Below are 13,021 nucleotides of genomic sequence, written 5' to 3' on the forward strand. Positions count from 1 at the left end.
ACCTGATATTGAGAGTTAAGTAAGAAATACCAACTAATTGACTACAATATACTGGGTATTTGATCAATAAGAATAACCGAGAACAAACAACAGAGAGCACCTGATGTACAATACACTCACTCAGTCAAAGGTCTTACGGCAGGTCCATATCCTCAATCAGTACTGGCAAATTGAATGCTAATTAGCAGATACAGTACGTAATCAAAGATTGTCTAAAGCAAAAATCTCCATTCCTGCACAGAAGACATTGTGTTTTGTTCATTTACAGATTCTACAACAACTCCCATCTGCAACTAAATCATTGGCAAGCTTCAATATCATGAAGGATTTAGGTCATGATCGGAACTGGAAAGCTTCTCAATTCTGAAACCCATCCATTACCAGATGATTCAAACTCTAGCACAAGTTGATCATTCCCTTTTCAACTGAAGACATCTTCAAATACCCTTCTTTTTCATGTATCAGATCTTTCCAGGTTTTATGGGCTGTTCAAAAACAAAGACAAGAAAAGAGGACCTGGTCAACAAAAGAAAAGGAACTTTCATGGCACCAACATTGGATGCCATGAACCCTAATCTAGTCAAATATTTAAAGACGCAATATGATATAAGTTTGTATTGTATTGTGTATACCTTCTTAAGATTCAACTTAGGTACAGTAGAACCGCTCAATGATGCTTTATTATCAACTGGTTTCATTATCTCAAAGGAGCATACTAGATCTTTATCAACACTCAAAAGAGCACCGGCATTATCAAACTCTCCACCATAGTTTGGTGCTGAAAAAATTGTGACTAATCGTCGTTTAGCAAAGAATTCATATCCATCCTCCACCACCTGCAATTCAGCTTAGAACGATTTTAGTCTGGACCACTTGTTTTTAGTATGATGTTATCAGACACCAGTCCCTAGATATGACTCAAGCTGGCTGGTATGATACGCATATGAGGGTGTGGTACCCATTCTTTAGATGCAATAGATTACTGTTACAAGTAGCATAGAGTAGTTATAGGGCTCTTGTCAGTAGGGATACAGCTGAAGCTGGTTGGTACCTACTAGGCAGTGGGAAGATATGGCAGTCAATAAAGTTGATTGATGCTTGCTACATTTTCCCGTCTTATAATATCTTAAGTGTGCAAAAAATGGAATGTATTACCATTATAGAAGGCTTCAAATTGGAAAAATTGTCGAATGATAGGTACTATAATGGTAAGTGGTTACAAACATTGGTAATAGCTTTTCTTTCTTTAGAATATTTATAGATGATGTAAAGGTCCAGGGATGCTTCCAATAATTAATCTCTCAGTGCCCATTTCTAATACCATGGTTGGATTTATTTCACATAGATGACTTTATTTGGCTTTAATGAATTGGGATGCTCTTAAAACAACTATATAGAACAAAGTAGGAAAAGTACATGAATGTTATCAAGCATTGTGAATGAGAACTTTGCTTACCTGATGACCTCGGCAAATGAGATCAAGATCATTCTTGTCCAAAAATTCAGCAACCTTATCAGCTCCAAAGGTACAAGAAACACCTCGATCACTATCTGCCCAACCATCAACTCTAGCATCAGGATCAGACCAAAGCAGATCACAAAGGAGACCGCTATCTGGAACATCAGTAGGTCTCTGAATTTCCTTAATTTGATTCAAATTTTGCAACTCGGGAGAGAGGCCCCCATGCATACAAAGTATCTTTTCATCAATGAGTGCAGCCACAGGCAAACAGTTGAAGCAGTCGGTGAATATCTTCCAAAGCCTAACATTAAACCTCCTTTTACATTCATCATAAAAGCCATAAATCCGATTGATCTTTGCATCTTCATGGTTTCCCCTCAAGAGGTAAAAGTTGTCAGGATATCTTATTTTGTAAGCCAGAAGCAAACATATTGTTTCCAGACTTTGCTTTCCACGATCTACATAATCTCCAAGAAAGAGGTAGTTTGCAGCAGGAGGGAATCCACCGTATTCAAATAGCCTCAATAAGTCTTGGTACTGTCCATGTATATCACCTGCAAAAGGCCTGCAATATTAGAAAAAAATTCTACCAAAGAATGATAGGATAGGATAACAATCGATATTAACTGCACGCTCCAGTGGCAAATCAAGTGAGTTTGGGTAAGTGATTCAAAAAGCCTCAATTTGCACCCAATGGTTGGTAAATGAGCTGAGAATTTATGAATCAAGATAAATCAAGGTGTACCATTAAAGGATAAGTGGGTATCTTCAAGAGCTGAATCAGGGATGAAATAAACCCAAATCAGCTCATCTTTATGCTACATTGTAAATGCAATGAATTAAATCTTAATCCGATCCAACAGGCAGTCTCCTAGAAGGAAATTTGGCTCTATTCCCCACATGAGTCCTAGCACAAAAGAGTAGCCACTACAATGCCTGTGCTATTGATTGCCAATCAAGCCTGGACACATGGGGAAGGCCCTATAGCAGCGGCTCCCTTTTGATGTGCGAGATCGAGATTCTACATCAGCTTCATCAATAGATGTTGTCGAAGTTGTGGTTGAATCATCCATTTCAGTTGAATCGATGGAAGCCAAGTGTTCAGGAAGCTCACTCTCCCCCAAATAGGATATTCCTGGCCAAAGGGAGAAATGACTTTTCTTTGAAGTGATTTTGGTTCATCATCAACAGGAGAACATCTATTTTTCAGCTCATTTATGGCATTCGAATTATTTCTCCAGTTTCTAAACTTTTGGCACCTAGTACCGTACTGTAAATCTTCTATTAATTTTTCCACAAACATCATTTCATGATCGAGAATCAGGATTATAGAGAGAAGAATCAACAAAATTTTCTCCAAGGATTCGATGTCCTCCATTCTTCTCTTGCATGAAAAAATATACAGATTTGATGCTAATAGATGCACATTTCTCTATTTCCCAACAATTTTCTCTTAGATATATCAGAAAAAAAATTGTTCATAACATTTCAGGAGATAATGGGTGGTTTCATTTGAAATTTTGAATCACCCCATTTGGTTGCCAAGTAACCAAGGAAAATTGGAACTTCACATCAAATTTTTTTCCTGGTTTATACTAAATCAAATCCCGAATTATTTTCCAGGGTAAGCTAAACTACATGAAATGTAAGGCTCCAATTTCCTTTTTCCTTCCGTCTTCCCCAAGTTTCTTGGCAACCAAACAAATAACCAGAAACAAATAAATACAGTAGCTTAGCCCAGTTACGCACATCCATTTACCTCCTCCCCAACCCAAAAAATCGACAAAAATGCAAATTTCAAACCCTTCTTGTAATCTTTGTAGCAATTTTCTCGGCAAGCAAACAAATATCCAGCAAGAAAAATATACAGTATTTTAGCAAAGTTAAGCCCGTTCTCTCATTTCCTCCCAAATCCAGAAAAAAAAAAGGGACAAAAAAAAAAGGGAAAATAAAAATTTCCTTTTTATTTCGCCAATTTTCTCGACCAAACAACCTCCCACGAACAAACAACAAGACAAGGCAAAACAAAAACATGGGTATCGCCCATTGTAATTGTACTCTTTCCCCCCAATTTTCTCAGCAGCCAAACAACCACCAGGAAACAAAAAAAAAAAAAAAAGGAGAGAAAAAAAAATCTCAAAATGAAAACATAGTATTGCCTATTGCAATTGCACTCTTTCCCCCAATTTTCCCGGCAACCAAACAAACACCCAGAAACAAGGGACACCAAAGCGGCACAAAACAAAACATGGGTATTGCATATCGTAATTGCAGAATTCAAAATGATTATCAGGAGAGAGCTGACCAGCGATCCGAATAGGGGCATGAAGCTGGAGGAGGTTGGGCTGAGAAAGAAAAACGTGGCGAGCGTTGACGCAGAGGTGGCGGATCTCAGCCTCCGAAAGCTGTACCTGTTTGCCTCCTTTTCCATCCAAAAGCCGCCTTATGATATCTTCCAACACGCCCTTATCCATCATTCCCTCCATTGTCATCATCATCATCTGCTTCTTCAACTTCTCTTAAAAACAACCAATTCCCAAGTTTCTACTGGGAGAAAGGCTTTGAATTCCTGTCACGGAATCCAAAGAAATGGGCAGAAAAGTAAGAGAAATGGGTCAAAACAATCAAATTTGAACGGAAAAGTGAGAGAAATGGATGAAAAGAAAGGAAAAATGAATAGGGAATAGAGAGAAATAGATGAAAATTTGGCTATCTTTGAACTAAGGATGGTGGGGAGAGAGAGAAGGGCATCTGTTGAATTGAGAGATTGATCGAATGCCCACACTTTTAGAGAGAGAAAGAAGAGAGAGAAAGGCCACCTGTTGAATTTTTTTTAGAGAGAGAGGGAAGAGAGAGAAAGTTTTATCTGTTGGAAATGAGTAGAAAAAATCCTGTCATTTTCTCATGATTGTTTTTTTTCCTTAAAAAAGTAATCATATTTCTTTTTTCTTTTCTAAAATTTATTTTTATAAACATTAAAATATAATTCAATATTAAAATTTAGTTTTTAATATAACAAAAAAAAATTATAATATAAAATCAGAAAAAATATAAAATATTACTTTATACATTTTCAAAATTTTATTTTTACATGGAGACAAGTTTTAAAAAGTATAAAAAAAATTATTAAGATAAATTAATCATCATTTATGCTTTGTAAAATGATGATATATTTGATAACTGTTTTTTAAAATAATTATAAAAAATAGCTTTTAAAAATTGTTTTTTGATGTTTTGTAAAATTAAAATTTATTTGTAAACTTAAAATATTTTTACTCAATTTTAAATATTTTTAAAAATAATCTTTATGTCTAATATTTTATTTTTCATTATTCTACATATTTATACAATTATTTTTTAAAATAGATCTCAAAAAAGTGAAAACAATTAAAAAATATTTTCTAAAAACACATCTTTTTTTGTTTTTGGTTTTTGATTATTAAATATATTTTGTTCTCCGTAACAAAAAAACACAAGAAACAAGTTTAATAATAAAAAACTTTTTTTTTTCGTTTTCTATTCTTAAAATAAAAAATAAGGTGTTCTCAAAAAATATCTTTTAGTTTTTTTTCCTATTATTTTAATTTGTTTTCTTAGGGGTGTTTTAAAAAATAATTGCACAAATATGTAGAATGATTAAAAATTATTTTTCAAAGATTAAAAATAATTGCACAAACATTAGAGATAAAAATTATTTTAAAAATATATTTTAAAATATTAAAATTAAGTTAAAACCAAAATCAGAAAACAGTTTTCAAAAACCATCTTTTAAAATTATTTTAAAAAATAATTACCAAATAGACTTAATTTATATCTCATGTGTGGTTTATATTTTTATATCAAAGTATTCGTTTTTAATATACTTTAATTTTATTTATTTATATACTAATATCGTGACCATAATTTACTTTAAATAATTTATAATTAAAATTTGATATTATATATATATTTTATTTATTATTCCAAAGAAATATATGTATACATAATTATTTCCTTTTTCATCCTCCCTAGTGATAGAATTGAACACAACAATTGAAAACTTTAAAAGAGGAAATGGTGGACTTGGTTGGAAGACCCTAAAATCAGGCGTGACAGGTGGACAGATGGGAGTGGTGGTCACGGTAATAAGGAAAGACACTGGAGGTGAGATTAGTCTTCAAACCGCGTTACCCCTTTAAGAGCGATACCCCACTCCATACACCACCATTATTATCCATTTTGGTAGATATGCCTTCCCATTTACTTCACATCCAACTCACCAAACTCACTTTTTATTTTATTTTATTTTATTTTATTTTAAATTTCTAAAAATAAATTAATAAATTTATAAAAATAGTAATTTTTATAAAAGAAAATATGAATTTATCTTATATTCTTAAAAATTATTTTAAAAATATTGGATAATAAAATTTTTTTAGTACCTTAATTTTTTTTAAAATAATATTTTACAAAATATTATATTTTTAATGTATATCTCTATATAAAATTTATTATTATTATTATTATTATTATTATTATTTTTAAATAGAATATAACAAGTCTATTCAAATGATGTCTTAATTTTCACTTTTAATTATTTTTTTATTTTAACTATTTGTACACCTCTCAATTAAAATAACTATTGTCCCATGACTCCCATCCATGAATTTTTTCAAATTATTCTTAAAATTATTTCCTATCATGATTACTCATTTAAAATCATCATTTATTTATTTTTTGATATTTACCTAGTACCAATCAATTAAGAACTTGACCAAAATATAAAGCAAGTTAACAAAAAAATAATGAAGTGTTTTCTTTTTCTATTATCAATGATCCAAATAAGTTGATATATTAAAATCTAATCAAGGGTATGATTAAGGTAATATTTGCTTTTTTACTTAATTTTAATTAAAATTTTATATTTAAAATTAAATAATACTTAATATTATTAAGTATTAAATTATTTTTTTTAATATTTTATTTCTATTGAGAAATAAAGAAAAATCAACAGATAATTTTAAGTTAAATATTTTGATTTTTTTATTTAGTAAAAATTTTAAGAAATAAGCAATAAGTTAATAAAAAATGAAAAAATAAACTATCAAATTACTTTAGCAAAAATATTTTAAAAACAAATATGAATAAGGTTATATATATTAGTATTAAATTATTGATTGTTTTTGGTAGGACACGATTTTTCATAATTTTCCACAAGAAGCTATCATGGGGTGAACAATGGGGTAATGAAGTCAAGCCAATGTTGGTAGGGCTATTACTCCATTTACTCTTGCCTTTAATGATGGGGTGAGTTAGTTGAAAATTTTATATGGCAAGTAAATTCTTTGCCAAACCTATGGAGGACCATGTATTTTTGTCTTTCAAAATAAATGTGTCTTAAAATGCCGAAAAAGAATCACTAGTGTTGATTCTCAACAATAATCAATCCTTTAGGTAGTCACTTTAATGCGTTTTGTTCTTAATATTTTTATTAAAAGGTAAGTTCGACGAGGGTGTGCTTTGTATAGACCTCTTTGATGTCTAAGTCAATTTAGAGGATTTATTGTCCATACCTCTTTTATTTTTAGCTTTCTTCTTTTACTCATAGAAGGGTACCTACTGGGATGCCCCATGAGCGATGCTTAAGTCAATTTAAAGGATTTATTGTTTATACATTTTTGATTTTTGATTTTCTTTTTCTACTCATAGAAGGGTACTTACTCAGATACCTCATGAGCAATACCTAAGTCAATTTAGAGGATTTATTGTTCATACCTCTTTTATTTTTGGCTTTCTTCTTCTACTCATAGAAGGGTACTTGCTCGGATGCTTCATGAGCGATGCCTAAGTCAGTTTAAAGGATTTATTGTTCATACCTCTTTTATTTTTGGCTTTCTTCTTCTACTCATAGAAGAGTACTTACTCATATGCCCCATGAGCGATGCCTAAGTTAGTTTAGAGGATTTATTGTTCATACCTCTTTTATTTTTGACTTTCTTCTTCTACTCATAGAAGGGTACCTATTCGATGGCCCATGAGCGATGTCTAAGTCAATTTAAAAGATTTATTGTTCATACCTCTTTTATTTTTGACTTTCTTCTTCTACTCATAGAAAGATACCTACTCGGATGCCTATTGCCAAGGGTGTCCACAACTAGGTTTGACAAAAATCATTTTTCTTTATTATTTTTGAAAATACAATTCTATCTAGAAACTCAATTATAAAAAACATATGAAAATTCTATGCTTTTATGTGCAATACAATGTTTTTAACTTATTTTATTTTATGTTTTTAAAACTCGTTTTTTAAAATCTTCCACAAAAAACCATTGTGACAAATACATCAAATTTGTTCTAAAAGATCACTTTGTTTATCATAATGAATAAAAAAAAAAATCATTTTCAACTTAAAATTTGTTAAGCATATTCTGAGCCCGAAAATTTGTAGCATATATAACCATTGGTAGAAGGGTCCTCTAAGAACAAAAGGCTAACCAGAGTCAGCAGTGGGGGACTTGGATTATATACGGGTCTTTGTTGGTTTCTTCTAGGAAGAATTTTGAGGGAATTTCTCAGCACCTTCTTACTTCCACCAATGTGATGTTTGCCTGCTCTTTTAAAGTCTTGGTCTCTTAGAAGTCAAGAAATACTTGAAAAATGAGGAAGTATTCGGTACCTCTATCGTATAGTTTTGTTTTCCATCGGGTCTTTCCGGTATAATTCTTGGTTATTGAGAATTTAATCAAATAATGCATATTATTGGTTGTTAGGTATTATAGGCCGAGTTTTTTTAGGTATTGACATGTTCCGTAACAAGTTTGATATAAATATAAACAAGTCTGGAATGAGTTTGAGAATTTTGTTTGACTTTATTCAATTTTTTTGTGATTATATATAATATTAAATAAAAATATTTTAATTATTTTTTTTATTTTTTAACTTTTTAAATATATATAAAATATTATTTTTCTTAAAAAATTATGATTATTTATAATATTTATTAGTTTATAAATTGTATTGATTTTTAATGCAATTTCAAATTTTAAAGTAAAAAAATTTAAAAAAAGCTAAATAGGGTAAGTATGAGAATTTTTTATACCCTCGCCATCCTACCATGTTTAATTATTCTTTTTTGGTAAGGATAAGGATGAATATAAATAAATGAGATAGGAGGACAGGTGATCTGAACTTACCCAGTTGTCATTCCCAATAATTATAGTATAATATATATTAAAAAATGATATCCAAAATTCAATTTCTTTAAAGCTTAACTATGATCGATTAATTTTCACTTTTTGATTTGCCTTATAAAGTTTCTAATCAATCAAGATAAATCAATAATAATCATTATATATAATAGCACCAAATAATAAAAAATCATCTATAGAGATTATTCAATAGTTATAGTTATAAAAGCCACGAGTTTATGCATGTAGAAATCTCTTAAACATGAAAGAAGTATAAATAGATCCTTGAACTTCCCCTTTTCTCATTGAAAGGGCTTCCAAGAATCTCTAAATGAAATCTTAATTTTAAGAGTTCTCAAAGCTTTTTTATTTTTTATTTTTTTTTATTTACAATAAAAATGAGTTTTTTTCAAACCTTTTTATACTAAAACCTTAGGTTTTTAATTATATCAATCTAAGAAAATTAAGAAAATTTCAATAATTTTTTAAAAAATTTTGAAGCATAAAGTGTGGGCACTTGAGTGCTACCTAGGGTGATGCTCAAGCGGTCTTGGGTACTTGAAGTAGCTAAAACAAGAGTTGAAGCTGCAAGAACTGGAGTTAGAAGGGCAGCAAGAACTGGAGTTAGAAGGGCAGCAAGAACTGGAGTTAGAAGGGCTACAAGAACTAGAACAACCTGTCTACCTCAATAGTGATGAGCAGTGCAGAGATAATAGTTAGAATGACAAAATCTCCTACATAAGTATATCATACGTGTAGTCTCTCGTGACACTAAAAATTAGATGCTTGATGTCTTTCTCGTGCCTCATCTAAATGACATGAATAAGTTAGGTGGCTAGATGTTAGACAGAGCAAGAACATTGGGAATGAACATTAGGGCTTGAGTAACATTCGATCTCACATGGGGAGCACAACAAATATGTTGGGATATATTTTCTCATGTGAATCATGATTATCTGATAGTCAATGTTACGATTTATCGTAGGCCTCATTCAATATGTAAACATACACAATAATGCACTCATCGTGAAAAACTCATCTTATTAACTAAGATAAGTCATCCCTCTAATAAAGAGGTAGTATATTATAATTTCAAATGGATTGCTTGATTCCATGAATTGATTGTGATTAGTTTATCATCTTGTAAGGACTCCACGATTTGGGTTTTTTGTGCAGTTTCTAACATACCAAAGTCATGTACAATTAAGGATAAAAGGAAGACCATAAAATTATAAAATATAAATATATTAATGAAATATGATTCTATTACATCATGTTATGCTTTCAAAGGTTCTATCCTAACAAGATAAACTTTATAATAATTGTCAAAGTCACCCCATAATAACTCACAATTAATTTGATTTCCATTTAGCCAAATTTATGTTTAATATAACTTTTCAACTTTCTTGTGTGTATCCATATAAATCATACGACTATAATCTTTATTGTTTAAGGGTATTTTTTTTTACTTTTAATTTGTTGTGGCTATTATTAATTTTCATGAAAAACATTTTCATTCTTTTTAGCCTTTAAAACATTTAGAGTGTTCTCAATTTTTGATAACCGTGGATGTCTGGGTCAACTTACGCACACCTTGACTAATCTCACGGGACCCTGAAGTTAACGACCGGATAAGCCTCTAGTGGCCCTGAAGTTAGGGTGTTCTCAATTTTTGTAATTAATCGACCAATTGATTCTTTGTAGAGATATATTTTAATGAAACAATTCTACTTTCCACTAATGAAATGATGATGAGTGTCAAAGTGTTCAGTCCTAGAGTGGATGACAATTTTTTGAGATGCTTATAGATTCAAATTATCATACCAAATGGACTTGGTATCAGACCTTCAATCCATAGTCTTAAAATTTTTTTGCTTTAACCATAGAAATTGAGTGCAATTGCTCCTATTAGCCATGGATTCAACCTCACCCTTGGAAAGAGAAAGAGTAATGCTTTTTGCTCATCCAAGCCAACAAACAATTCCCCACAAAGAAGCATGCACCAAATGTGTTCTCCTTCAACTCAAACATGTTTGTATAAGACTTGATGGTACTGAAATAGTTTTGGACTAGTGATTTTTGAAGCAAAATTATCAAACTAAACTAACACATTAACAATATGTACAAGGAGGAAATAAAAAAATCCAACCAATTTTTGGTTATTGTTTAGTCTTCAGTTGAATTTGCTATTGTCCCTTCTAATGTAATTTAGAGTTTTTTGGGTTATTGAAAGAGATATCGAATGATCAAAATTTCAAAATTATCATATTTGTAAACTAAATTCTCAAAAAACTATTTTCGGCTAAAAATTTGCCAAACATTTTTTTAAAGTTAAAAATTGTCTTCTTTTTTTATTTTAATTTCAAGAACTATTTCCCAATAGATTATTTTGATTTTGAATTATTTTCACTTCCATTTTTCTTGAATTCTAGGGTTGAAACACTTATACTACGTGTTTGCTTAGGTTGTATACCTTCTAGCATTTCTTGATGAAGTAGTGTTAAGGCTTTGCTTGACTTCTTTCAATGTTTTAGCACCATTTGTTTTCTTAAATGAAGTTTTATTTTCAGATATATTGTGTGAAAGCAAAAAGTTAAGTTAAAATTTATAACTTTTATCTAAAATATGAAGTCAATGATGTTAATTCTGAGCCAACCGGAGTCAAGTCTGTTGAGGGGAGCCCCCTACAAATGATACTCTTAAATCGATGTTTATCTTGATTTAAGACAAATTTATGACAAATTTAGACCTATTCAAACTTTAGGTGCCATCTAAGTTGGCTATGTTACCATGCCAATGTCCACAATTTTATATCTAGCAACAGGGTTAACTTATTCTATATAGTAATAAGTACTAATGCATAATTTGTATAAGAAGGGAAACTAGGTCCACAAAATAGCCCTAGAAAACTCACAAACAAGCATTCCAAGGCAGGAAAAATGGGTTTGTTGCTTACCAATTTTATAACCCTAAAGAATGAAGAAACAAACACTTTCCCTCCTTTGTTGGCAAGCTGCTTTTCAAGAAATAGAGAGGTTGTGCAGGTATAATTCATATCAAAACAAGCTTAGTATTTGGTGTCAAAATCATAACTACAATCCAAATTAAGCATCAAACTTGGCATTTTCCAATATATTTCACTATCTGTTAAAACAAATGGAGCCCAATTGTAACCAATAATCAACCCTTATTTCTCACAAACCTTAATCAGATCTCACCATCACTACAATCAGAAGCAGCCAATTCTAAGAACAAAACCGTATCAATATTTGTACTAACCCCACTACATTCATATCCTCAATTCCATAGATAGATCAATAGAGATGAAATTAAGAACAAATTAACATTGGAGTTTCAGATTCAAACAAATTTCAGCCCTATGACTTTTTTTTTTCCATCATCAATGAGAATATGCATTTGGGCATCCCACAAATCAACTAAAAACAACAAAAAGTCATCAAGATAAGCACAACCCAGATCGATTAATCCAACAGACAATTAAAAAAAAGTTCAAGGACACCAACTATCTGAATTCAATTCCCCTAATGAGAAGAAACAAAAGGGTTTGATCTAAGCTTGTTTACTTGCCTATTACCGCAATTCAAACCACACCCACATTGAGGGCACTCCTCAAAGTTGTCAATTGAGAACCCAGCTGATGCGATCCCCACAGAGAAATCGATGTCATCGCCGCTCCGGCGGACCTCTATTATGTCCACCCATATAAAGAACAGCTTCACGCTGACACCCTCCAAGCTTGATAGCTTGCCTTTTGATATGTTACCTTTGATGGTGGACTTGTACTTCAATTGGTACGAGCCTTCAAGAGAAAAGCTGCAGCTACCATTGAAAGAGGCTGAGAATTTACCCGTGGAGGTGTTCAGATCATAGCCTATGACCCCTTTTGGAAGAAGGCCGACTGGGAAGTTGTAGTCCTGAAGAACCTCATAAACTGTTGGGGAGTCATTGGAGGAGCTGGCTGGAGTTGAATGTATGAGGATTAGGCAGAGAGTTGCGGCTAGAGAAATCAATCTTTGGGTTTTGGTTGAAACCATCTCTGTCTATCTCTCTCTCTCGTCTTCTTCTTCTTCTTCTCTTTAGGTTTTCTTCTTCGCTTTACTTTCTCTTCTTCTCTATTGTTTCACCTAACCGTCAATTGAAAGGTAGTTGGAGGTGGAATCTAACAGGTTTGGCCACTTGTAGCCCTGCATATTGGGGTGGGCTAGGCTGGGGTTTGCCTAGATTGGGTTGGGCTAATATTGGGCTCTGAGTGGTTCCGGATCAACCCCTATGGGCTTGGAGTTACCTGGGCTGACGAGTACCCAAAGTAAATTGGTTTCATCCACCAGCAAGATGCACCAAGCCTATATATAAAACCTAATTTACGATATAT

The 13,021-nt window shown here is 31.8% G+C and overlaps 2 protein-coding genes across 3 annotated transcripts; both read right to left on the reverse strand.

Annotated features, from left to right (window-relative positions):
- Positions 1-37: 37 nt before the first annotated feature.
- On the reverse strand, positions 38-4,349 carry LOC100240815 (serine/threonine-protein phosphatase PP1). Of its 2 annotated transcripts, XM_002283217.4 has the most exons (4): positions 3,768-4,349; positions 1,457-2,016; positions 633-836; positions 38-485 (listed from the first exon to the last, which is right to left on the reverse strand). In XM_002283217.4, the coding sequence occupies exons 1-4, from the start codon at positions 3,961-3,963 to the stop codon at positions 462-464; spliced, it is 984 nt and encodes a 327-aa protein (XP_002283253.1). In that variant the 5' UTR covers positions 3,964-4,349; the 3' UTR covers positions 38-461. The 2 variants fall into 2 exon arrangements, with proteins under 2 accessions (XP_002283253.1, XP_059598414.1); XM_059742431.1 differs by having other exon boundaries at positions 38-836; positions 3,768-4,306.
- A 7,589-nt stretch (positions 4,350-11,938) lies between these two features.
- On the reverse strand, positions 11,939-12,805 carry LOC100263080 (uncharacterized). The gene has a single exon (XM_002283205.4). The coding sequence runs from the start codon at positions 12,681-12,683 to the stop codon at positions 12,171-12,173; it is 513 nt and encodes a 170-aa protein (XP_002283241.1). The 5' UTR covers positions 12,684-12,805; the 3' UTR covers positions 11,939-12,170.
- Between the last annotated feature and the right edge of the window lie 216 nt (positions 12,806-13,021).

The sequence above is a fragment of the Vitis vinifera genome, chromosome 14 (assembly GCF_030704535.1).
Source record: "Vitis vinifera cultivar Pinot Noir 40024 chromosome 14, ASM3070453v1".
In the NCBI taxonomy this organism is placed as follows: Eukaryota; Viridiplantae; Streptophyta; class Magnoliopsida; order Vitales; family Vitaceae; genus Vitis; species Vitis vinifera.